This window comes from Xiphophorus hellerii, chromosome 19 (assembly GCF_003331165.1).
Source record: "Xiphophorus hellerii strain 12219 chromosome 19, Xiphophorus_hellerii-4.1, whole genome shotgun sequence".
NCBI lineage: Eukaryota > Metazoa > Chordata > Actinopteri > Cyprinodontiformes > Poeciliidae > Xiphophorus > Xiphophorus hellerii.
Window position 1 is genome coordinate 17,020,972 of NC_045690.1, and position 27,273 is coordinate 17,048,244.

Sequence of the window (27,273 nt, forward strand, 5' to 3'; positions counted from 1 at the left end):
TATATACGAGCAGGAAGAAGAAAAATAAGAAAAAAAATGATAGGGTTGCCAGACTTTTTTCCAGTTCTGCCCCTCCCTCACCTATTACTGTGGACTTCAAGTCAGCTGACTAAAAAGTAGACATAATTGTGTGTTTGGGGAATATTTTTACCCCCGACCTGTTGCTGTGGGCTGCCTGTCAGCTGAGTGAATGAAGGTATGTTCCTCTTGTTTGCAAGAAAGACATTTTTCTTTTAGGAATAATTCTGCCTGTGGAAAAAAAAAATGAATGGATAGTCATGGTTTCAAAACTAAATCAGCGCCACCCATCAATTAAAGTAGCGTATTGAGAAATTAATTGATACATTTTTTAACCTAAAAGGTTATATTACCTTATTAAGAGCAGAACATCAAGATAAGAATTTTAGAAATAACATAATTAATAATAAATATGCTATATTTTGCAAAAGTAGAAATAATTATTTATTTCCTGTCTTAAATAAAAGCAAATAAATCATTTTTGTCTTTACATTTTTCTGATAAGTGTATGTATGTATGTAGATATTTTTACTTAAGATTATGATACTTTGATAATCACCTTCTCATAAATACCCACAGTTTGTGTAAAAGGGATTATTGTCTTCATTCAGGAAGAGATTGCACCAAAACATTCAATTATATTTTGATTAATGCAATCAATTACAGTGTTTGAATATAATTACATTTGATAAATGATCGACACTGCTTTTTAATCTGAGGAGAGCGCATGTCGCATTGGTGTGTGCGAGAGCGTGTGTTTGAGAAGATCCTTGTTTGCTTCTCACTTTGTCACTGCTGATGAGCTGTGGGGAGGGGGGCAATGGTTCAGAGACATCAAGAAGGCATCTGAAAAGCATCATGTAAAGATCCCACCACCGCAGACATCTGCCAAGACACTCACGCTATTACAATTGCAATCGCAAACACTCCGTCAAAACACATCAATTATTTGTAGTCCCGTTTGTGAATTATTACCCCTTACCCAACTATTTACTTCCCATTTCAACCCTGTGATTCGGATCCAGTAAAAGGAGCGGTGGGATGGCTCTGTGTTTTTTTTATTTTTTTTTTATTTGTACAATGTAATAACCGAATACCAGATGCATAGATAAAAAGCATAGCAGCGTGTCCTGTCCACTCCCATCAATGTCTCAGAATGGAGAGATGTATGACCATCCCATTACTATGGTAACTAGCCACTATATTCAGAGCTGCCCGGGTGTGTTTCTTCCCCCTGCAGTGACGAGAGGGCATAGCTGACAGGGCCTGCCTACACACATACGCATGCACACGCACACCCCTACACAGTAACAAACAAATAAAGACGATCTCCAAGAGCTTTCTACATGTTTGTCACATATAGACAAAACAATATCAACCCCTACACAAATAATTTTGCAGACATAGAGTTTAATATGAGGTACCAATGGAAATGTTTTATTTCTATTGTCTTGAAAAAACGTAGCTGAAACTAAAAACAGACAACAGCCAAATGTTTTTATTTTTAGTAGTTTATTAATGTACTGTTAATTTTTAAGAAAAAATAAAACTTGGTAAATGGTTATGAGGAAAAACTAGGGTTATAGCTGCATACAGTCATTACTTTAAACTAAAGAATGTTTCCTATTGCTGGTGAATTCATTGCCTCTTTCACAGTCACAAGTGCTTTTATGGATAACTCCTGTAATTACATCAACACTTCGACAAATTCCTCGAGTTATAAATTTTAACCATTAGCATTTTGCTCCAACGTATTACTACCAAAAATTACAGTATCAAATTGCCACCTTCATAAATTAATGTATATAAATATATTTTTATCTCGACTACAGATGATTCAGGAGAACGTAAGTGTTGATGTTTCATTGAGCCTCTCGCTTCACAATGAATTCCATGTAAAGCGGTTCTTCAGAGTATTAAATTTTAACCTGGGTTATTCACGTTTCAAATGCTGTTGTCATCAAAGCATGCCTTGCTGCGGTAAAAAAAAAAGATGCTGCAGATGAATGATTTGCTGCCTGCTATTTTTTTTCCTCCCAATATACCAGCGCATTCACTTTTAACATAAATTTATCATTCATGCTATACATTTGTAATAAACAGGAAGTTTAGTGTAGCCTGTAATGTTATGAAGTAGAGATGTTAAGGGCAAGGGCTCATTCTCCTGTAATGGACTAGACAATATTTACTACATGTCAAAATTTATTGAGCTGAATCTGATGCACTGAGGCAAATGTTAATATTTGCTGTATTTTTCATATGGGATTCAGTGCATTATAGGAACACTACTATATCACTTTGCTGTTGTTGGAATATTGTTAGATTTTATTGTATTATAAATTATGTATTACAAGAAAAATGTACAAATTAAATTTATAAATTATTGTTTTAAGTCTTATCTTTCTTTACTTATTTGTTGTTGTTTTTTTTTTCAAAATATATGTTATTTACTGATTTCATCCCTGCCAATGTTTTTTTCTGTATGGATTTACAAAAAAAAAGAAAAACACATATACTGTATATTTATTTTACCGGAATCACCAAGGCATTTTTTGGTCATTACATTTTTGATATGATTTCCAGTGGACTTTCTAATGTCTCATTTCTTTTTAGAATGTTATATATTTATGTAGTTTAGGATTTTCCCTCCAAAAAACAAACAAAACAATAAAATAATGGAAGTGAATCCAAAGGGATTGTTGATGCTCTCTGGTCAGCCTCTCCTATGTTTACGCTGTATTCTGTGCAGCTTTTTAATGTAGTCATACTGCCATCTGTTGATCAGAAAAGGAAATGCATGTCTCTACTGACACTGTATGTACTGTATTGTTGTCACTCTTTGCATTATTGATTATGTTTTTAGGCTGTTTATCTTTTCCTAGTGAGGTTTGGACTAAACACTTTGTCCACTAAAATTGTGTGACAAAAGGACACTGGGACAAGGTTAGAGAGTGTGTTTGTTTATGTCTTAATTTATTTTAAATGCAGGCCAGAACAAACTAATTTATTAGATGAATAGCTAAATATTTTTTTATCAACTTTGGATTTACATTTTCCAGATTCTCATTTTGTCCCTCACATGTAATTTAGCTTTTGAACATTCTTTAATCAGGCTGTTATGGCTTTACTTCTCTGATTTTGTTTGAGATTATTTATTTGTGTCCAGATCAAATTGACATTTTTTCCTACTGGTCAGGCAAAGAGACAGAGTCTCACAAAAAAGGGGGGAAAAATCAGAAAAGACAGAAGAGATGAGATGGTCACAGCTGGGAAGGGAGACAGAACGGGGGATGAGGGTTGCAGTTTCAGCATCATTCAGTCAGACAACATGCCCCTCAGCTGAAACAGCGAGAGACCCTCCCCGATTCTCTCGAATTAGGGAGATTAGCGGGGGAAAGCGCATAATGCAGGATGATGGAATTTGTCATAATTTGCATTGTCCTGGAAAGATTCGGCTTGATAGAGCGATGCGTGCAGGGGGCTTGTCATGTCCCACGGGCAGGTCATAGAGGAAGCTTGGCAGAACTGATTTTTGCGATATGTGCATCAGTCGTAAAAGCCTCACAACCAATTTGTCAAAAAATGTGCGGCCAGGACAGTTGAAGGCAGCGGGGCATTTTGCCTAACCCGATGAAAAAGCATGCCCCTCCATCACTCTACGTTCACAGCCCCGACTCTGTTGTGGCACTGTGCTGCAATGCAAAAGCCAATTTCATTACGTCCGCCTCGGGTAGTTCGAGTTTCATTTTGCTGTTTGCTAAACGTTATATGCGCGCAGCAAAATGCAGAAACAAATATTGTTTCAAACCTAGTTGCTTTTATTTTATTTTTTATCTATCGAAGCAGAACATTTATTTTTTTCTGTTTATTTATGCTGTATTCCTTGCAGACACATCTCTGAGCATTCAGTAGGCAGCTCCCCTCTGACCTTGGCTATAGTACTGAATGGCAGCTTCTGACCAGCATAAAGTTGACCAGAGCTGACAGTGCAGGGTTACAGCTCTGCACAGTTCAATGTCTACAGAGTGGACATGTCGAGGCCAAACATAGGAAGCAGAAAAAAAACATGCAAGGTTTAAAAACTTGGGGGGGCAGGGAATAGCTTCTGTCCCCCACACTGACCACACTTTGTCTCCACTGCAGCTCCTTAAATCTCTTGACTTTTATGTACTTCTAAATTTGCCAGTTTTGTCCTTTTTTTTACTTATTAATGTGTGCTTCTGGTTTGTTTCCTGATCATTTGTACAATTTTAGACAAGCAAAAATCAGCTGAGAAATGTCTTATATTTGACTTTTTCTTGTGCACTTTATAAGGCTATTTATGTCACCGTTTAAAGAACGCTAATGTTTTGTGACAGATGAGCATACAGGGGTTAGACTCAAACTAGAGCACGAACAGCAAGAAGAAGAGAGGGAGCGAGAGAGAACGGGGGAAAAAGAGGAAGGAATAATAAGAAAATGGCTAATATCTTTTTCCTTTCCAATCCAATGTACAAAGTTAAAGGTTCTGTAGGAGAGAGAAAGGTTGTGCCTCTCCTGAAAGGTTTGCATTTGTAGAAATGAGGTGTCAGAGGAGGCAGGATTTCCTCAGGGCGCGGCACAACAAGAGCCCGTTTCTTATCATTTCCCAGTCCCAGACGTGATCTGCTTTGAATTTGCTAATGCTGAAAGAACCCCACAGACTCGAAGCCGGTTCAAGATGGAATCACGGCACACATCCCTGACAAACTGCCATCCACTGCATAAGGATTAAACAGTGACTGCTTTTCAAATCCCTACCAAAAGGAACTAATATATGCACTTAAATGCATGCAACAAAACTTCAGCCTCAGTTTTTTGATCCTCACATTTTGGGGTGTTTTGAGCTGTTTGTCAAGCCTGAAATATTCAGGTAAAAGGAGGAAATTGCGGAATCTAGAAAGACATCTTGAAAATGGAAGTAATTTTATTCCTTAAATGTTAATTATGATGTATTCACACCTCTTGAACTTTTTCAAACTTTGACAATTTTGTATCTTATTGGGATTTTATATGACAGAGCAATACAAAGTAGTTATAAATGTGAAATGGTAGGAAAATGATACAGGATGATTTCAGGGGTTAAAAATCAGTACAGTTTGATTGATTGTTTTTTCTCAAGCTCCTTCAATCTGATACCCCCAAATAAAATCCATTGTGACCTACACATCATGAAAGTGCATGATGGAAACCAACAAGCACAACAGTTTGGTTTAAAAACATGATTAAATAATGAACCTGAAAATGTAAAGCACAGCTACAGACCTACAGACACATGGCTGCACAGCTCCAGTCAGATGTGAACAAAATCGAACACTTTGACCATGCAAAATGCTGTCTTACTAAAACTGCACCTCTCCATCTGCAATGAAGTGGTGGCAGTATCATGCTGTTGGAATGCTTTTCCTCAGCAAGGCAGGGAAGCTGGTCAGAGCTGATGGTAAGATAAATGGAATTAAAACTCGTTATAACAGACCAGTAAAAACCTTCACTGCCAGTGGGACAAAGAGAGCAGACATATAGCCAGAGCTGCAATGGAATGTATTGATCAAAGCATATTTGTGTCTTAGGATGACCTAAGTCTAGACTTAACTCCAGCATTGAGTCTTAAAGATTACTCTTTAATACTTGACAACATATGAAAATGTGAAAGGGGTATGAATACTGCAAGGCATTGTGAAAGTGTAATATAGATCTGGTGAAAGGCTTTATATCTTATAACATATAAATAATGCTCACACGTCAGAAAAGATAATAGATCCTTTAAAGATACTTTTTCCCCTTATGTCTATAATGTATTTATTTGCTAGACATTTTGTAACATTAAAATAAATAGATTAATTACAAACAATAAATTAGTTTTGATTTTAGGTGTTGCTTTGCATTAATAATCCTTTTAAAGTCATATTAATCCAAATAGTTTTACACACATTTTCCTTGCTGAATTATGTATAAGGTCTCAACGGGGAGAAATGTGACCATTAGCATATCTGATAGGAATGTTGGAGCCATTTTCCACCTCTCTCTGTCCTTGGAACTAGGCAGGGGGGGAAAAAAACCTGACTGTTCGTCAATACCAGGTCATTTTATCCAAGCCTGGCTAGTTAATCTACACCATTCTAAAGTTTTGGTAATGACACTCTGAGGCGTCCTCGGTGTGATGGGAGGACCCAGAGGGCTCCAACACCAATATGAATATAGTCTCGCACTGTCTGGTCAACCCAGGAATCCTTTTGATTAAAAAAAAACTGTAATTAGTAACACCTCAGACGTACCAATCTGAAATGAGACACCAGCAAGTTCCTTTTGAGAGCATTTAATTATGTTACTGTCTGCACCTCAAGAATAGAAGAAATGTCATTAAGGCACTGACCTTTTTTCACTTCAAAGTTTGTTAGAAAAATAATGCAGTTTTTAACTACGATGTAAAGAAATATGAGTTATAATGTAAAAGCACAGGTCACATTGAAAAATCATAAAAAGGGAACATTGTTTTAACTGTAAGCCTGTTTAGTGTAAAGGAGAGTAATATGGCTGTTCAAAAATTTTTGCTGCTCTGTTGCATTTTATTCAAACATTGTGGATAAAAAATATACTATTCTGAAATTATCTTTCAATCAGCCAAATGACAAATATAACCCAACAGGAACACATTGCATTCATTTCCTATCTCCCACATAAAGTCCTTTTCTCTCAGGGCTATTTGGAGAGCTAAGGCCACCATTTGAAAAATACTTACCTTGTTAAAAGAAAGTTAATGTCATATGCAATTATTTGACCCTTATGAATATTAAAGGTTCCCATCTCTGGCCTATTAAAAATGCATGTGGCATTGTGGTTGTTGATCACATTTAGAACGGCCATGCAAATTGGACTGTCTTCGCTGTCAAGGCCTCAGATGAATAATGTAGTTGTGTTGTATATTCAGGGACACACCATTGACAGTCAATTAACAAGTTTGATTGGTGTGTGAACTCATTCTTTTGAACTGTTAATTTTATGTAAATAGTATTCGCTCTTCCCTTCCGCGGTCTCTTCCCCCCATCCACGACCTGCATGGAAACGGCAAAACCCAAGATCCCCAATTCCACCTCCCACTAAGAGTAACCAGAGTGGGATCCTTAATAATTGATTATCACACACCTGCTCGGTAGACGCTATGGGAATCTACCTTTAACAGTCAAGAGCCCCCATGCTTTCACCTTTTGATATTCAAATTGACAAATGATAGTTGGTCTTTATGAATTCAAAATGCAGCAAGCAGTTTTTCATAGAAGAGGTTGTTAAAAGACTCTAGCCACACGTCCAACCTGATGGACCTCCTCTTTGTTGGAGTGGATATGATGGCATTTGATGGCTCATAAATGGAATGCCAATTGACAATTTGTTGTTGATGTGTGGGAGTCTGGCTTTTATGTTAGGCAGTCTCCGTAATGCAGGCTCTTGGGCAGATCGTGCTAGCAGGTAAATGATCCGGTGATTGATCCAAATGGTTGAAAGCAGCGAGGGCCCTATCTTCCCTTTCACTCACACGTGCTTCTCTAATTCAGCTTCCCTCCATCTCCTGTCTCATATACTGTCCCAGTAATTTGCAGCAGCAGAGATGGAAACTAAAGCTTCATCAAAGCTGACAAGTGAACCCAAGAGCTGAGGATAATGGTTAACCCATTCAATTATGGAAATACCAATGACAGTGTCTGCTCTTTAGCAAAACACTTGTGTTGCTAACATCTTGTTCTGTAAGTATTTTATAAGGAAAAAAATGCAAAAAACAACTCGTGTCACTATATTTCAGAGTGATAAATCAGAGCATCTTGAAAGTATTAAATAATTGCCTTTAACATTGTAAGTAATTGTACAACACTGTTTTCTGAAGTAAAAGGAAGCACGGCTCCATAAATGGATGATGATGTTGTGTCTGTAATGCCACCGTCTGGAAATGTCTTGATGCTGTTTAGTCTTCTTGACAAAAATTATCTTTTTAATACTAATATGTGGGATGGATGTTGATCTGCTTATTGACATTACAGAAGAAGGGTGATACTGATGATTTTGCAACCAAACATGACAACAGAGTGGCGTGCTATAGGTATGCTAAGAGTTTATTTGAATACAAGAATACAAAATACAAGATATACAAGCTTTGGACTTTTACTACAAACTCATGTTGGTGATAAGATAAAATTCCAAGTTCTGGAATAACAGGAGTATCACAAGCTGATATTAGTTGGCTTATCATTTTTGCTATTAACCTTGGTAACTGGCTTGCAGTCAGTTGCTTAACAGACATAGATTAAGTATCTTATTGTTTGTTAAATCGCTTTGGATTTACTTTTTTGTCTTTTATCTGTCAAATAAAGGCCACTAGTGTGACAAAATAAAGAAAGAAAAAGATTAAAACAAAGAAAAACTTCCTTTTTATTTGTCCAAACTTTTAATCAATCCATGCCCTAATTTTAAAAGTATTTTTATATATGCTAACCCTGCTAATACCACTTAAAAGTCTAAGCTCCTTGGTGGGGTCTGACATCTTACTTGTTCAAGCAGAGGAAGGTAACAGTAAATAGCCTTGTTCATGTATCAGTTTATCCCTGATAGAGATTTACATGTGCTTGGCAGTCTCTGCAACTCTTAGCATACCTATAGCATCCATTTGCATTGTCCAGTACCTAGTGTCCAGCTGTAACGCTGTCCAACCTCAAATGCTGCCTATCTACTGTGTCTCTAAAGACCTGACCTCCCCTTATGCCGACTCGTCTGTCTGCATTAAGCAGATAGATTTTTTCAGCTTCCATTATTCAGGGAGCTTAATTCTAACAGAGGCATTTAATGGAGAATTGAGCTTATTATCACATGGTTAATTATGCTTATGAATAACAGCGGCACCACTAAGGTATATTGGCAAGCATCTAACAGAATACTTGCTTGTATTAGACTTGTGAAATATGAGTTGCTGGTGATAAGATGCTGACAAATGAGAGAAGGAACCTGATAATTAATGTACTGCTAATGAAACATAGGTTTATAATTAATGTTAATTCGATTATGCCACATCTGTGAATGGTGTATTTTTGTTTTCTAAAACAAAGACTGTTTTTTTAGTTTCCAGGTTAAATTGTATGTTAATTAGAAAAAAAGGAATACTACTCTGACATCTTACTTGTTCAAGCAGAGGAAAGAAGTTTGAATCTTTTACTTGAATTGAATTTCTTCTGAAAATATCAAATATTTACCTCAGTAGTTAACACAAAAGATAACTTTTCATGTTTTTATTTATATTGGCCCATTAGCAATGTTATCATACTCCAACCAGTGATTGTTGAATTAACAATTTTTATCATTTTCCAAACAATCTTAAATTGTTTTGATCCAGGTTTTGGGGTTGATTTTCCGATTTTCCTCCAGGTTATGAAAGAGTTAAAAATCTGCGCATTAGAGGATTTCAACTTTGCTTTAAGAACTTTAATTAACAATGTTCAAAATATTCAGCCTTCTTCCTTTGATATATTATCAATTATGTTTTGTATTTGAATTTAAAATTGGCCACTGTCAATTGGTTTAGGCTTAAAATATAAAGTGTAAAGCCTTTATTTCATTTGTTCCAATAAAAACGAAGCAATAAATAGATCCAACTGACAAACCCTTTGATTCCAGTCATAAGCTGATTTTTCATCGTGTCTCTAAGAATTTGTTTATCTCAACTCAGTTGTATGAGTTCAGTGTCAGCTGTTCCACTTCTTTTAATTTTTCTTGTCCAGGTGGATGAGTTGGTGTTCTGTGCAGGACAAATTCCTTTGGTCCCCTGCACCATGTCTTTGGTGAAAGCTGCCACCTCCGTAGAAGCTCAGCTGTCCTTCAGCCACGTGAAGAAGGTACTGGAAGCTGTGATCCCCAACTTGACTCTGGTCCACGTTGTCCAGGCCCACTGCTACATCACCAGACACCGAGACATTGCAACCATCAGAGCTGTGTGGGAGAGCATGCTGAAGGCTACAGAGGAAGAGAAGGTCAGTCGCTGCCAATAGAAGGTTTTCACCATCAAATGTACAACTGTGGCTAAGCAGGGGATAAACGACTGTTTTATTATAGATGCAGAGGAAATATTGATCATACTATACACTCATATAGGATGAGTTCATGTTTAATAGATTAAAAGATAAATAAAACCATTCATCAAATAATAAATAAAAGAAGATAAACTTGCTGTGAAAACCAAGTTTTTCAGAGACGCCTTTCAGATTTGTGTTTTATAGCGGGGGCATGTTTGACGCCCCTCTCTGCTCCCGCGAGACCCAAGCCATTGCTACTGATATTTACCAGTGAGTGCGCTCATGAAAAGTTGATGATGTGGGAAACACTGGTGTCTTTGATAATGCAGAGCTTGGCACAGAAGCAGATGTCTTCCTCAGAGCCCTGCTAATCCTTTGCCCCCACACACCATTTTGGAGCAGCGTTCAAGTCTCAGAGCAGCTTATCCCCCCTCCTCCTTGCTCGTCTCCTCTGCCACCACCCTCCACCCTTTGCTCCGTTCTCCCGCGCTGGCTTACAACCCTTGCTCCGTACTTCTAATAGGGGCTTCAGTCTCCCTTGGCAGCCATTCTCCTCCCACAATAATCTGTCTAACCATGGGAATAGGACCTCTGGGAGAGATGCAGGAGCCCACCTCCAACATGTGGTTTGTTGCAGCGCAGAATACTGCTGAAGACTAGGGGGAGAATGTCAACTTTATGTCACTTCTTAGCACATAATCAAGTTAAACTATATGTAAAACTGTAATCATATTTAAAGTTAGTAATCATATTCACACAGCTTTGACATGTTTGATGGAAATTTCTACGTTTCAAAACATGTGTGCGCTTCATTTACTGGTATGGTTAGGAGATTTGACATATTTTGCCACACTGCAAATTACAGTTGCATAAAAAAAATAAAATATCGAAAGCCTCGTTGGTGCAGATCAGATTTAACATATAAATGCAAAAATATTCATACTTCTTGAACTGTTTCATAATGTTTTCACATTTCAAACTAAATTTGAGTGTATTTTGCAGAGCTTCTGGATGATATAGACCAATAGAAACTAGTACATAATTTTGAAGTGGAAGAAAATTTATTTTTTTTAAACAAATAAAAATAAGAAATGTCTCTTTGAGATTTACACATGTAGACTCTCTGCAGTTTTTGAGTAGAGCTGAGTAACAACTAAAGCTCTGTGAGATTAGACGGACGGTGTCTTTGTACAGCAAGTCCAACCACAGATTCTCTATTGTATTTAGGTCTAGATCTTGATTGGACCATTCAAACACATGGATATTGCTTCATTTAGATCATGTCATTCTGACTCACGCAATGAGGTTTTTGTCCTGCTAAAAGTTGAACATCTATTCAACTTTTTCATCCAGTGTCAGTTTTGTGCTGCAAAATGTTTTGCACGTAGTCTGAACAGTTTGGTCTCATCAGACCAAAGTTCCTTTTTCCATATGCTTTTTGTGTTCCATGCATGGCTTGTGGTACACTTAAAATAAGACTTATTGGGGCTTGAATACTGCAGTTTGTGGATGGTATGTGATAAAGTGGGGTAAGAGGTCAATGGGTGTGAATACTGTCTGACTTATTCTATTAAAAAAAAAGAACTCAGATTAAGCTTTGGCAATTCATGTTCATGCCAGAGGCCAAATATAATGGCAACAATTCCCGTCTGTTGGGCTTCCCTGCAGTCTGTCACAACAGTTTAAAATATTTATTTAAATGACCCTGGATTGCTACCAAGAGACCATGTCTGAGGAAGTAGTTCTAATTGACAGCTCGAAGTCTAACCTGTAATCAAGCTTCTGAACAAGTTAGGACTTTTTTTTCCTTCTTCTTGGGTCTAAAACTTTTGCCCATCGTCTTGTTCAAGAGCACATCAAATGTGAGAGCAGCCGCTGTTTCATGGCAGCTTTTCACAAAGCTTTGTTCCAGCTTTAGGCATTAGTTATTCCTTAAATTTTTTATTGTGTTTAGGTCAAGCAATTCCAAAAGGGTATCATTAGCCTGCTTTATCAACTCCAAAATCAATCCTGTTATACAAGTTAGGATCATTCTCCTACTGGAACAATTAATTGTGTTTAAGTTTTAACCATCTTACTCAAACTGTCACACTCAAATAGAAAGACGGCGGTTTTAATGTCAGGAAAAATTTAAAGAGCACCAAGGCACAAGCTGGTTATAAACCGAAAACTATAATCAGTTTGATGTTTTCAAACCTAAGAAAAACTACCTGGTAGCATAATTTTGATGGAACTGTGGAATAATGAGACTGGGAGATTACCTCCAAATTTTTCTAATTTTTCCCCATCAGCAAGATGGTCTAAATGTGGAAATGTTCCAGTGAATTCCAGTGATCCCAATAACATCAACCCTGGTTTTGGAATAGATAAAGTAGAAAAAAAAATATTTCTAGAATGGTCTTCCCATAATCCCACCACAATCCCGATGAAAATTTGTGAGCTGTGCTTAAAAAATTACTTAAAACAACTACACCTTATTATCAAATTGTTTGCATTTTATATATTTCTTATGTATATTTTTGTTATTTTTGTCTACTTGTTTTGTCTACATGATGTGTGCTGCTGGCTGTCTTGGCAAGGTCACCATTGTGAAAGAGGTTTTTATCTGGTTAATAAAAGGTTTAATTAAAAAAAATTATAAATCAAAATAAATAAATGAAAGCCAAATCAGTATCACCAGAATTGATTCATCACAGTTAATCTGAACTAAGAAAAGTGGTCAAATATTCAACCAGGATATGTCAGTAGTCAAATATTACAAAATATGAACTTCTTTGTAAAATATTCACAATTAGACAAAACCCACAAATAATTGAAACTCTCACGCCTCATTTTCTTTATGAAATGCATTAAACATTATTATTTTCTAATTATTGTACCGTAAAAAGAAGAATTATTCAAATAAATAACTCCAAATACAAAATTAATTTGACATTCATGTTCATGGCTAGTATATTTAAACTTTTGAGAGGAACTGGCAATGCATCAAGTTATTTGGATCATTGAGAAATTGAAAAAACTATGGCCTGTGCATGTAACACTTACTTAGAATATCAGAAAGCAAACATATTCCAGACAGCGTCTCTGTGAGGATGATGTTTAGAACAGAAATGCCTGGCTTGTCTTTGAAGCCACAGGGTTCCATAGTTGTTGTGCGTTGATAATTTCTCTAATCAGGTGGATGAAGAAGCTTGCAGGGTTAATTGGGAGCATACTGGAGTCGCTACATGTGTGAAATTGTATTTACGCTGCATTAAACCACAAAGAGCCTGTTTGTCAGCATGCATGCAAGAATGTTTGATGAAACAGGGGATATGCATGTATGTAAAAGCCAATAAATGTTTTACCTCCATCCCTTTTTGAAGGTCTAAATCAGGTGTTAAAAATACCACATTCTTTCATTGCAAAACAAATCACCTTTTCTTTATGGGTTTGCGCTAAAATTAAGTATGAAGTTTCTTTTCTGAATAGACAGCAACACTAGTTATTTCTGCAATATAAAAATGGCCACATAATTATAAGCTCTTTTACACCCCACTGGCATCTGTGTGTTTCATTTACACAAACAATCTAACAAGCCTCAGAGTGGAATCTGAGAAAAGCCAGTGAATAAAAGAGTGAATTGGGGAGGAAGGGGGGTTGTATTATAGCAGACTGACAGCACTACAGTAAGTGCTGAGACATAAGAAGCACATGCTGAAGGCATCCTGCTGGGCAGGAAATGTAGGGGAACTGGCTAAGCTGTGCAGCCCCATCAGCTCCCTGCTGTTCCCCTCCTTTACACCACTTCCTTATTACCGTGTTTACCGTTCGGCTTTCATGCCTATCGGCCCTCCAACCCACCACACGCTCCAGGCACATGGGCACAAGTTGGAGGGAAGGATTGGGTAGGTGGGAGGTGGGGGCGCGAGGAAAAGGAAAACAAACATAAAGAGAAGCAGGTCACGCCCCATCAGGGTAGGGAGCTGATGGGGCAGATTCAGACTGTATGTGCTTTTACCTTGCTACCTACAGAGTGAGGCAGAGCACAGGGGGAATGGTGCATGCCCTGGAACTGAAGTGGCATGAAGTAATGAGATGGATTGTGTTAAGTGGCTGGCGAGGAGTAGAACAGAGCTCTTTGAATGCACACACACACACGCACACCCCGGCGCACACCCTTGCCACCTTCCAGCCCTCGCAACTTGCCTCTCCAGCACTCAGGCTCCATCATATATCAAACTCTGCGTTTTGTCAGATTATTTAATTAATGATGTCCAATCGGGTAGGAATGAAAGTTTTTGTTTTTTTTTTCTTTTTCATAAACTTTGATACATAGAGTAACAGAACTGTGTACACCGATCCATGGGCGCACACGGAAATGCACATAAGGTGTATGCTATTAATTCTGAAAATCATCCCTTCAAACATTTAAACTCTTATTGATTTATCACACATAGTGATGTAGTTCAAAAAGTTTTTTTTTCTTTTAATGTTTGTGATAACAGCTTATAGCAAATAAAAACCTAAAATTTAGTTTTTCAGAAAATTCCTTTATTACATAGGACCATTAAAACTTTTTATTTAATTCAGAAATATTATATAATGGCCTACACAATCACGGGACAGATTGATGGTGTGACAGTTTCCCACCAGACAGTCATCAACACCCTTCACAAACTAACTGACCCTTCAGGGTGCTGTAGCAAAACATATAAATCAGGGGTCTCAAACTCCAGTCCTCGAGGGCCGCAGTCCTGCAACTTTTAGATGTGCCTCTGCTGCACCACACCTGAACAGAATAATTAGGTCATTAAGGCTCTGGAAAACTGAGCTACACAAGGAGGAGGTCATTAAGTCATTTCAATCCAGTGTTTTGTACCTGTGACACATCTAAAAACTGCAGGACTGCGGCCCTCGAGGCCTGGAGTTTGAGACCCCTGATATAAATGGAAAGTCATGTGATAGGAAAAACTGTAGTATAAAAATATTCACAACCATGGATAACCACATTCTTGAGAGAATCGTGAAGTGAGAGAGAATCAATGGTGTCAGTTCTCTAATAACCACTACACACAAATGTATCCAGGAGATGGACTACATTCATTTCTTATGTCAAGTCACTCCTGAACTAGAGACAATGTCAGAAGGATCTTACCTGTACAAAAGGCAGAAAAGACTGGATTGCAAAATAAGCCCCGATCGACTAGAGAGTGTATATTGTACAGTGTAAGAACAAGCTTTGTAGTCAGCTGAGTTTTCTGTATTAAAATCTTTTTATTATGCAGTATTGTAGTTATCTTATTGTTGCACTTTTGTATCAAATAATCTAACTTTTTGATGATATTCTGATTCACTGAGATGCACCTAGGACATTTCGATTCACAGAACTGTTGGGTGAACTTCCCACCTCATGTTGAATCGCAGTAGGTAGGGGGGTAAAAAAAGAAAAGAAAGAAAGAAACGAGAACTGATGTAAGCTTATCCGACAGCTCTTATAAAAAGTCAGCAACTGTGCTGTGGCAATAAAATCCTGCCAGAGGCTGAAGCACTATGCTGAAGTCCTCAAATCCCCCTCACAGGCTGCCGGTCGGGTATAGTACCCTGGCACTCAAGGCCTGCAGGGTGGCCTTTAAGCCTGGCTGAGCAAGAACTCCCCGTCCTGTCACTTCTCCCACTACTTTGCACTCTGTTCCACGTTCAATCACTATTGACAAGTGCTGGAGCTGTTCCCTCCAGGAGAATACCTAGACGGTGCCAGAAGTGCTAATATAACATTTATCAAAGCGCTGGACACGTATATGTGCTGTCACTCTGCCTGACACGCAGACCGGTCGGTGCTGACATGGCTATTGTTGTGGGCTTCTTTGATTCCACTACAAACGAGCTCTCTTCAAAAAACAGCCAAGTACAGATAGTCCTCAGCAAGCCCATTCTTACATGCTCATTAAAAACACACTGATTTCTGTTTTTGTTCTTTTAGTTTTGCCAGGGTTTGCTTAAGTTTAATCTGAAGCTAAGTGCTGCTTCGGCAGCAGATTGGGTCATGACGAGCCTCCGTCTCGTGAAGGGACAAAGGGCCCATCATCTGGTCTTGTTAATGATTTCTTTATTTTTTTGTGTGTGTGCGTGCGAGTATCAAAATAAAATGTAAGTAACCTGTTATTATTCTGCACTTACGAAGTAGGGTGTAAGTGGATGAAAATTGATCCAGCAAATTGAAAACGGGGTTAAGTGTTTTTGCCCTATCGACTCCGATTGGAATGACGGTTACATAAAACACTCATTTCTCTCCCATTAGCAGATGAAGCCGCAGCCAAGTATCATTAGAAGGCCACGTTGTAACACTGCTCTAAGACATTTTGTTTTTGATAATGGCTCTTCCATCCAGAGGAGAAGAAAGAAAATAAAGATATTTCACCCCCAATTGATAAAATTGAGCGTCTAAATGTGTGTGATGAAACATGTTGTGAATGAGCTTCTCAAAAAGGTGAGAAGTCATCTCGGAGAATATGTAATTTTGCCAAATGCACCTAAGAAGAGAATTGCGTTTTGTTTGTGGTTGCAGACGCTGGATTCTTTTTGTATTGTTTGCACACTATCATTACCAAGGGTCATTTCACAGTCTCACGTTAATTGATAGGCTGTCAATCTGTCAAGCAAAAAAGCCTTAGTGCTGTGTGGCAGTGTTTTTCTGATGGGCTTTATATTAAAGTTGATGGGTTAGTGCTTATGTTCAGAAACTGCAACATGCGTCTCAGCAGGAGGGTCTTGCATTTGATTGATTATAGTCTGCGGTAAAACACACAGTATGTAATTTCCCATGAGGTTAATTTGAATACCATCTGTCTACTTGCAGGAGTTGCTGTGGGAATCTGAGATCAAACTTGCGCCACTTCTGATCGTTGTGATACCTGCTTTACCCAAGGATGCAGCTGTTGAGCTTCATGTGACTGCAGTGAATGACGATCCCTCCAGAAGAACTTCCCAGCATGTTACAACAAAGACAGTGTGCGGATCCATACAGTGCCACACCATGTTGTCTGCTGACCGTAGTAGCGCTTCGCTATCACTTTCGATGGTCGCCTGCGAGGGCGACCTGGGAATTGCTGATGTGAAAAGCATCACAGAAGAACTTGGCACGGCTTTCATGAAGGCCACAAAGGCGATAGAGGCCAAGCTGGTACCGCAGTGTGCAAGGGTGTTCTACAAGTGCAGCCCCTCACCAATTCAGCAGATAGTTCAAGGTATGCCTCTAACGACACTACCACCACGCAGCCATAACATAAAAGTGCAGTTATGGTGGGGAAACTACAGGGCCACCACCCAATGTCAATGTTTCCAAAGTTAATGCTGGTGCAATATGGCATAAAATAAAAATCTCAGATTTTAATTTATTTATTTTTCCGTCACTTTTTTCCCTTAAAAAAAATAACAATTACAGAAAATTGTAAGCTTAAAAATCACTTGGAACTATAGAAACCTGAGAAGTGCATTGGTGAAGGAAATTTGATTAATCAGTAAAATCAATTTATCGCCTGGCGATAAATTTGAAACTATTTTGTGCAAAAATATATATAATATATTTTCTCAGTTTGAAGCCTGTAGGATAATGAGATTTCTTCAATTTATTTTTTGTTTGATGGAGTAGGGGCAACACTTCTTGACTACATGCTCGATACAGTCAGGAGAAAAACTTCAACGGAATGAGATGTTTCTTTGCACTCTTATTAAAATAGACTTTAAAGAGGAGTAAATGTTGAAACCATAACTTATAAAACCTCAACATGCCTTCATATAAGCCACTGGTCCATTCATTATGTTGACCTTTTGCTGTCAGAATTTTTGTTGTGTGTGGGCCTTAAACTTTGGTCAGTGGGTCTCAACCAGCATAGGCATAGACCCACTGTTTCATGAATTCAAGATAAAAGTTCAATAAAGTTTAAGAGTTTAATTTTAAATAAGGAAAAAAAAATAACAATTGAAATATATACAATAATAACAATATATTGCCATAAATGTTTTGATTTCATGCACATAAATTAATTTCTATCACATTCTATTACACAAAGGTTTTTACAGTGGTATGCCTTTTTCTGGTGAATTCTCTGTTAAGATTTAGGAGTGTGTTTATGTAAACTTTTTGATCATTCTTCCAGGAGAATATTTGTGAGGTCAGACACTGATGTTGGACAAAAAAGCTTGGCCCAAATTCTCCATCCTAATTCATCCCATTTTGTTGTATTGGATTGACTCTGTGCAAACTAGTCAAGTTTCTAATCTCCAGATTTGCTCATTCATGTCCTTAAACAACTTGTACTGTTCACATGTTTCTGCTGGAGGTGGCACAATTGCTTATTGGTTACAATTCAGTTATCTGAGTCACCCTAAACCTCCAATGTGTGTTATAACACTGTAAAGGCTGAATGAGATTTGATTAATTTTAGATCCCTATTTATTGCTGTAAACTGTTTGATTGAAGAGATCACCTTGAAACAAAGCAAGTTTTATGCAGAGTTGGATCAAGTCCCACCTAGTTGAAGGGAACTAGGGTGGGGCTGTAATTTAGCACTTGTAATCTTTATGTTTTGGTTGGAGGTTTAAAAAGTACAATGAAAGTTGACAGAGACTTTGTAAACTAGAACCACAGGGAGTGATCGGATTTCCTTGGGTCAAAAACGGAGGACCAGAAATATAAGTTTGCACCTCAACTTTTAAAAATGGTGCAGCAGCTGTTCCACTTGCAACCCATTGTTTATAAGTATTTGCAGCATGATGAGGTGCATAACTTCAAACACTCATGAAAGTGTTTGGAAAACCTGAATTCACTTTTGATAATAGGTTGTATATAGATCTAGTTTCTTAAACACATCCCTACAGATTTTGGGTCACATCAGCAAGTTACACTTCCATCTGTTGGATGGGCACTGTGACATTCTAAACCACAAACAGTTTTGTACTTAGTTAAATACAAACATGTGTATGAATACAAGGACAGAAGGGGTTCCAGTTGAGCTTTAAATTGCAACATCATTATTTTCTTCACCTGTTGGTGATTTATTATCTATGATTGTTGTACATGCCAGATTTAAAGTGATCTAATGCTTTCACTTACAGAGAGGACTAATCCCCTAGAAGACTTCCTGTTAAATATAACACTCGTGACATGTTCTGGTTTTGCAAGTTGAGCTCCATAACACTCTTTTAATGGAGGCGACGTGACAGCTTCTCTTGCTCTGTGTTCTGTTTTCAGAAAAAGTTTGAGCCAACATTAGTTAAGCCATCATAAAGTATTCAAGGAAACAGTCTCCCCAGAGGATCTCCTCTTCTTCCTGTGTTTAATTATTGTAAGCCATTTGTTGTGTCTTCAGTGTGTACAGTAACCCAGGCAGCTGGCAGAGTCTTTTGTCATCATTACACTTTTATACGCCGCCGTCTCCGGCTCCCAGGATTCTAGGATCTCGTCGAGGCAAAACGCAGAGCGGTGTTTGTTTTATCCTGAAAGATGTTCTCTGTGAGAGGAAAGGGCGATGAACACATCGATCACATGAGCTCAGCTGTCAGACCGTCACCAAAGCAGTCAATTAGCATTTCTGAATCTTTGCCAAACCAGATGCCTTTCAGTCATTTTTAACTTTGACATAATTTTTCATTCTCACAACGTTGAATTATGGTAACCCATAGTGAATAGAAGAAGGTCAGGGTGCTCAGAATGTGTCTTTAAATGCATGACAGTGAGTCGGTGCTATTTATGTTGTTGACTAATTATATTCCTGCTTCTGAGCATTTATGATGCTTGTCAATCTTTTTCCTCAGACATTCACAACAGGAGATATTCAGCAAACATATTATTACAATGTTTCCTTTTTAAACCCATATTTATACATTATACTGCAATAAAAGTGGGGCTTAGCTTTAAATCAGTTTTTTTTTTTTTTTAACAGCCATAACCTAATCCTTCACATGTATGTTTGGATTATGGACTGCACAGAAAGCTCCCCTAAAACCATTTATTGACTCATTGCTGAGATGAAATCGGTTACCTTCTGATGCTTACACAGCCAGACCCTGCGAGCTTACCCGCTGGCATCTTTATGGGTCAAAGCTGATGCTCATTGGGTGATAAATCCAAAAAGTCAAAGGGGGAAAAGTAACACCTCTGGCGCCAGCAGTCACTGCCTTACTATTGTCGCTGTCGGTGCAGGGACGTACAGCGGAGCGAAATGTGACTGCACAACCCCGCCTTGTTTTGCTCGCTGTAGGATTCACAGTTGATAGACGTGGCATATGGCTCAAATGAAACCTTTAAACATCTTGTCTCAACTTGTTATTTACGATAGAAAGGTTTTTTTTCCCCAGATATGACCCCACAGCTTAATAAAGTCTTCAGCATTTTTTTTGAATAAGTGATCAAAATAATACCTTGTGATTATTATAGAAGTTTATACATAGATGAGAAATACAAAATTATTTTGTGTTCTAAAAGATTTAATAACTACATTTCCTTGCAAAACTACAGTGTATCTTATTGGGAGTTTATGTGATAGAGAAACATAAGGTGAAAAGTGAAATGTCAGTCAGTATGAAGGCCTCAGAGGTTTTTAGAGAATGGTCAGAAGAGCATACATAGATATGTAAAGCATAAACAACTGGAGAGACCGCAAGGAGAGTCAAGTTATAAAGCAATACCAGTAACTCTGGAGGAGCTACTTAGGTCGACAGCCTAGGTGGAAGCATGTGTTGACAGGATATTTATTAGTCCTACATTAAGCGAATCTGGCTTTTATTGAAAAGTGGTATGAATGAAACCTTCATTGAAAGAAAGTCATAAAAATCTTGTTTTGACTTTGCCACGAGCTTTGTAGGAGACGCAGCAAATATGGAAGAAGGTAATCTGGTCAAATGAGACCAAAACTGAACTTTTACACCTACATATAAAGCCCTATATGTGGCGAACAACTGCGTTTGCACGTCATCCTGAACACACCATCCCCACAGTAAAACATGGTGGTGGCTAGGTCATGCTGGGAGGGAAGTTTTTCTTCAGGTTGGACCGGGAGACTGGTCAGAGTTAATAGAAAAACTCTCACTAGTAAAATACTGGACAACCCTGAACAAAAGCCAGTTAACGGCTGCAAGAGACTCAAGCCTGGAGACTCATACTTGTTGGACAATGACACTAAGCTTACAGCCAGCGTCCTAGAAGCATACGTTTAAATGAAAGAAAATTTGCAGATGAGATTATAGTGAAAAGTGGTTCTGTGAATTATTCACTCACGGGAGCTAAATACAAATGTATACCACACTTTTCAGATCTTTGATTTTTAAACAAAAACTTTTGTTTTTACTGGCTAGCCATTAATACATAATGGATAACCTAAACCCTTCAAACCTCTTATTTTTGTGCAGACTATCCATACAAAATGGTTACATTGTTAGTCCCAAACAATATTAGTACAGAAAACATCAGTAGAAATCAATGGATAATATATGTAAATGTTGGTTTCAGACTGATTAGAAAAGATAAAATAATAAAGAACAAAGACAAGCTGTTCCTTGCATGTTTATGCTTACATTAATTTGAAATATTTTATTTTAACAACATACTGCTTTAAGGAAGGTTATACATTTTCAAGTGTTTCAATCAGTGCACCACACTCCCAGAGCAGTCTTTTCTTCTTTTTTTTTTTCTCTTTGGCCCGTACTGCTATAAGCCTAAACCTGCTAATTAGAATTTAGTTCAGTGGATTATATGACCTGTCCAGAAATCAGTATATCACAATTATAACCTCTGGCTCCTAACCATACCCGTTAGTAAAAGAGCACATAGAGTACATTTGAGTGTAATTCAAGCACATCATTGTGAGAGGTTTAAAAAAGAGAGCTGCCGTTCCTCTAATTTCACTAATAAAGATTTTAAAAAAGGAAACAATAACACAAAATTGCATGGCCATTCATGTCACCTTCACCCCTCTCGTTGTCTCCCTTTTATAAACACGGACCTGCCGGTGAGTACAGTCACTGAAAGTACCTCAAAGAGAGAGCAATTATTTCCCATCCGGTAGTACAAAGATTAAAACATTCAGACATTAAACAGGCTTAGTGTGCAAGGTGTGATGAAGGGTTTGTTTCTTCTCCTAATAAAACCATCCTCAGTCTGTGATCTCTGCGGCCTGCTCGGTTGTCAGCCAACTTTATAAAGAGGACCCCACTTCCCCTGGCGCTCTGATAACACATATTTAGGCTTTTTATACCTTCCAAAAAGGCCCATGTTCAGTGGGGGCATTTTAAGCCATGGTGCGTATTAGCTAATTAGGGTTTTGGGTTCTTTGTGAGGGAATTCGCCATGCTGTGTGTGCATCAAATGAGAGAGAGTGAGGCTTATTAACAACCTAACTGCTCCTGTAACCTCCATGTGCTGACTTTACTTTCTGCAAGTTCACACAAATGTCATAAAGTAGGACAGAGTAACAAAGAATTGTATTAGAAATGTGTTGCTTCTTTGCCTTTTAAGATTATAATAGAGATTATGCAGCTTGATGTTACTTACAACGTAGAGTCACATCCGAGTCTTGTCCAACATGTTAGAAGAGAAGAAAGGAGGCTGGACAGGAGACGGCGAGGCTCTTGTGACCAATTAGAGCAACATCCCAGCTGCCTGCTGCTAAACAGACAGACTGTCATCAGGCTAGGCTCTGATGTGCTCAGTGAATTCTCAAAAGTCCACAGCCCAATAGTCCGGCTGCAGACACAATAACATGTTAGCAAACAGAGGATCAGTTGTACTGGCTTCCCCCAACATTCACTACAGAGAGATGATTTAGTGGAGAGTAAAAGGTAGCCATCCGCCTTTTAAACCTGAACTTAATGCTACCTCTCTGGTTGAAGGTTACACTGCCTTGAACATTTTCATATTTTGTCACCTTGCTCCAGAACATTACTTGCTTTTATGTACAGACCAACAGAAAGTACATTAATGTGAAATGTTATAGTGTGATTTTTTACAAACAAATCCTGAAAAGTGTGTTCCATTCAGCCCTCCTGAGTTAATAGTTTGTGGAAGAACCTTTTATTCCAATTAAAGACAGAAGTTGAGGTATCTCTACCAGATTGAATGCGGTAGACCATTTATCTTCTCTAACAGAATTTCCCATTACGGCTGATGAAAAACCTTCCCACTGTATGATGTTGTCTCTGATGGGATGCTGTGTTCAAGGTGACGTGCAACATTAGTATCGTTTCACATGTACTGCTTTGCGTCAAGCAAAAAAATGTAGTTTTAGTCTCATTTGACCGGAGCACCATTTTCCAATTGTTTGCTGCCTCATACCTGGAGTGTGGCGAACTTTAATGGGATTTCTTAGGGGGTTCGTTGAACAATGGCTGGAATGCGTGACTAATGGTGGTCCTGTTGACAGATTCTCCCACCTGAGCAGTGGATCTCAGCTCCTCTTCAAGAGTCACTAAGGGGCTCTTTACCGCTTCTCTAAATATTCTTCTCCTCAACTGGCCTGTCAATTTAGGTGGCCTTACATGTCCTGTGTCATACTCTTTATTTTTGAACAAGAGATGAGCAGTTCTCTATAAAATGTTCAAAGCTTGGGATATTAAATAAAAACTAACCCATCTTTAAGCTTCTTCACTAGTGTATCCTCGTCTGCTGTGTTCTTTGGCCTTCAAGATGCTCTTTCTTCACTGATGTTTAAGAAAAGTGGTGATATATTGACTTGAGTGGATTCTGTGAACTAATTAAGTGACTTCTGAATATAATTGACTTTCCTGGATCTTATTTAGGGGTATCAAATTCAATACAAATGTCAACATAAATTGGGTATTGTTTCCCCTCCATTTAGCAATAATGCAGGTTTAGGTTAGGTTCCCATGATTTCTGTCTTTCACCTTCTCTCTTCTGTGCTATTTATATCTTACAGGACTTGAAGAAAGTTTACAGAACAGCTTAGGAGAATCCAGTCCATCTGTGGCCTTGGTTCCTGTCCTGGGTCTGCCCGACTCCCAGATTCTCCACTTGTCCTGCTGGCTCAGTTTATGAAAACACACCTGTAGTCAAGGGGAAGATTCCCCCAATCCACATATGATTCAGAGACACTTTTCTGGAAAAGTTACTGGATTACTTTAGACTTAAAGAAGAACATAAACGAAGGGGGGAATGTAAATTTCCCTTTAGTCTTGACAGTGTTAAATGAACAATGTGCAAGTGTGCAGCTGTAGGGATGTACAGTATTTGCTGCACCCTTTGGAGTGTCTTTAATCTAAAGGTGCATACCAGAAAACTTCTTTCATTCCAGCAGGCAATAAACTCCGTTCCATGATATCTTACTGCTTCTGGTGGAATTTCTCTGACACCGCTCATCACAGCTGAGCTTCACCTCTGACACTGCCTGTGTCGGTTGCAGACCTATAGATTTACTGTGTCATAGCTTTGCAGATGTGTGTAATGTATTTGTATGAGGTGAGCGAGTTTCTCTCTCATGCTCCACAGGGCACAGGGTGTGTTATTATTGTGTAATAGGCAATCAGTGCCAAGCACCTGAAAAGATTAAGCCTCTTTATGTTTTCTATTGATTCCAAGGCAGCCTGGTTAATAGAAGGACACTAGGACACAAAGCTGCAGGGCAAGTGTGTGTCCTCTGTGTGTTGAGGGGGATATCAACGGATGAGTTGTAACCATGTTGAAAGAAAATAACACCATTAACCATTGCGTCTGACGCATTTTTTTTCTCTTGAAGATCATGAATAGTATTGATAATCTAAGTTTGAATGAATCTTCACTCTGGCAATTCGCTCCAATGTGCTCTCAAAGTGGAGCAGGCTATTGATCTTTACCCACTACAGTGTTGCTTTGATTGTTGTCATCAAAAATTGAACAATAGAAGTAGCCAATAGAGCCTTCAGACTTTTATTGAGGGTTGGAAAAATACAAACAAGCAATTATTTATGGGAGCACGCATTCTGGTCCTATATCTATTCCACCACTTTACTATGTATGTTTAGATTGTCTGTGCATTGTGAGCAAAATCAAATTTCTTAGTGTGCACCAACTTAGCCAAATAAAACTGATTCTGATTGTGTTTGTTCTATGATGTTTTATAGTTCCAGAGTAGAATCAGATATTGTATTCTTGACAGATGCTGCTATTAATTCCACATAAATATACATAAAGAAAACAGAAATATGTCTGCTTACTTTTAGGAGATTTGACTTAATGTTGCACCTAAACAGCCCAACAAATAGACTTCAACATACTCTTCACATTTTAGCATTCTTTACCTATTGCACAAATTTTATTGTTGAATTACTACCTTTATGGAACCTCGATTGCTGTTCAATTTCAATGTTCTTTATATTAATTTGGATGACTTTTAAGTTTACAGCATTGGAATCCATATGACTTCCAGTGTCCTACATGTTTTGGATATGACTGTGCCAATAACATCTGATGGAAATGGCTTTAATACTTCCTTATTGTGGTTTCAAGTTCTGCAGAGGTTCTGTCAAGGCTTGGTTTCAAAACCACTATATGAAGAGAGTGTTTTAAATCTGGAAAAAATGTAAAACCTGTAGAACACCGTATCAAGGGCTGAACAAGAGATACAACTGCTGCCACCACCATACTTAACATTTGGCAAAAATTACTTCTAGTTTGTCCATGTAATGAGCTGCATGTTTTATTTCTCCATGAAGATGTTGATTTTGCAACAGCACCTTCTTATTGTGGGTCATTTCAAACAGTGCGTCTGATGTTCTAGGAGTTAGGGTTAGGTTAGGGTTAGGGTTTGGAGAGACATGCACCAGTTGATTGAACATTGTTGGATGTTGAAAGAGAACAATCTCTCAAAAATGCATTAAAAGTAATTGTGGAATGGACAAAACCAGGCTTGCCTTAAACCTAACTAACCAGTTGAGATAAACTCCACCCTTCCAGCAAAGATGCCTGGTGAAATATCAAGCCGGAATTGTGACAGGACTACGTTGATGGTCTAAAAGCAGCTGTTCGGGATGCATCTTGCTAAAACAGATAAACCAAATATTTGTAAGGGTATATCTATAAATTTAAACTTTTATGTGGAATTTTAATTATGTAGATTAGAAAAAAAATCATTACTTTATTTAAATGTATGCATGCAATTGTTAAAAAAAACTCAGAACACAAAATGAGCATAAGTTTATGAAGAATAGATGTGCATGTCTGATTACAGCTCTGCAAAGAAAACAAACAGGATTTTATTGTCCTTTTAAAAATCTGATTTTAATTGTTTGCTAGTTCAGATCCCTTCCACAATCCCAGTCATGATGTGTCAAGAAAGTGCAAACACGCATTTACGAAATTTTTTCAATATTTCTCATTAAATATTTTTTAACTCCAAGTTTGTTTTTTGGGGGGGTGGGAGGATGTAACTAATAAAGTTTGAGAGTAAATATCACTTCTTGAAAATCTGAAGCAAAATTAATTGGTTATTTCTTTAATTTTTTAACTTTAAATCTGTGACTAGAATCAAAAGTCACAGATCTTTACAAATAGACTTTTGTATTATAGCACAGTAACAGTGGCAGATTCTAGATTTTTTTTTTCTTTTTTACCATTCAGACTTCAAAATAATCACTCTTCCTTCACATACTCGCCCTTCTAATCTGTCTTTTATTAGATGTGTTTTCATACACACACTGGCAAAACCACAACTACGTCTTCACATCCTCATCTCCGCCAATGTGATGGCCCATGGCAGACGTGCGTTTTTGTGTCCTCACCACTGGGCTGCTTTACAAAATGAATAAAGACAGGGTGACATTTATCCTTTTTTTCATGTGCTTTGTCAAACGTACATTTTCTACCAAGCTGACCTGCAACCACTCCACAATGAAACAGACTTTTGTAGCTAATACTGTCCTTTGTGTGGAGTGTACCAGCCTGCGGCCCTTGTCATTGTGGCCTTGCACATGGACTTTAACTGTGTTTCTACCTCCAGGCAAACCATGCTGATGTCTGTGACTGTTTTTCCCCTTCCCCTACACCAGTAGGCTGCAATAGGGTTCCCTAGCTCTGGAGTGGCCTTGTCACAGCATGAGATGCCTTCTCCTCACATTGTGGTCCTCTTGCCTCAGTGATTGCGGTTTTGTTTGTGTTCAAGTTGGAATCCCTTGTGTTTCGTAATCGTTGTTTTCCAAGCTAGAACTGTTGTACGGCATGTCT

The 27,273-nt window shown here is 38.1% G+C and overlaps 1 protein-coding gene across 1 annotated transcript in view; it reads left to right on the top strand.

Annotated features, from left to right (window-relative positions):
* dph6 (diphthamine biosynthesis 6) overlaps positions 1 to 25,249 on the top strand; it is a 69,878-nt gene extending 44,629 nt beyond the window's left edge. The window contains exons 13-15 of the mRNA XM_032548170.1: positions 9,795 to 10,043; positions 16,924 to 17,311; positions 23,996 to 25,249. Coding sequence (XP_032404061.1) covers positions 9,795 to 10,043; positions 16,924 to 17,311; positions 23,996 to 24,114 — 756 coding nt within the window. The 3' untranslated portion in view covers positions 24,115 to 25,249. The remainder of the gene's footprint in view (positions 1 to 9,794; positions 10,044 to 16,923; positions 17,312 to 23,995) is intronic.
* Positions 25,250 to 27,273: the final 2,024 nt, after the last annotated feature.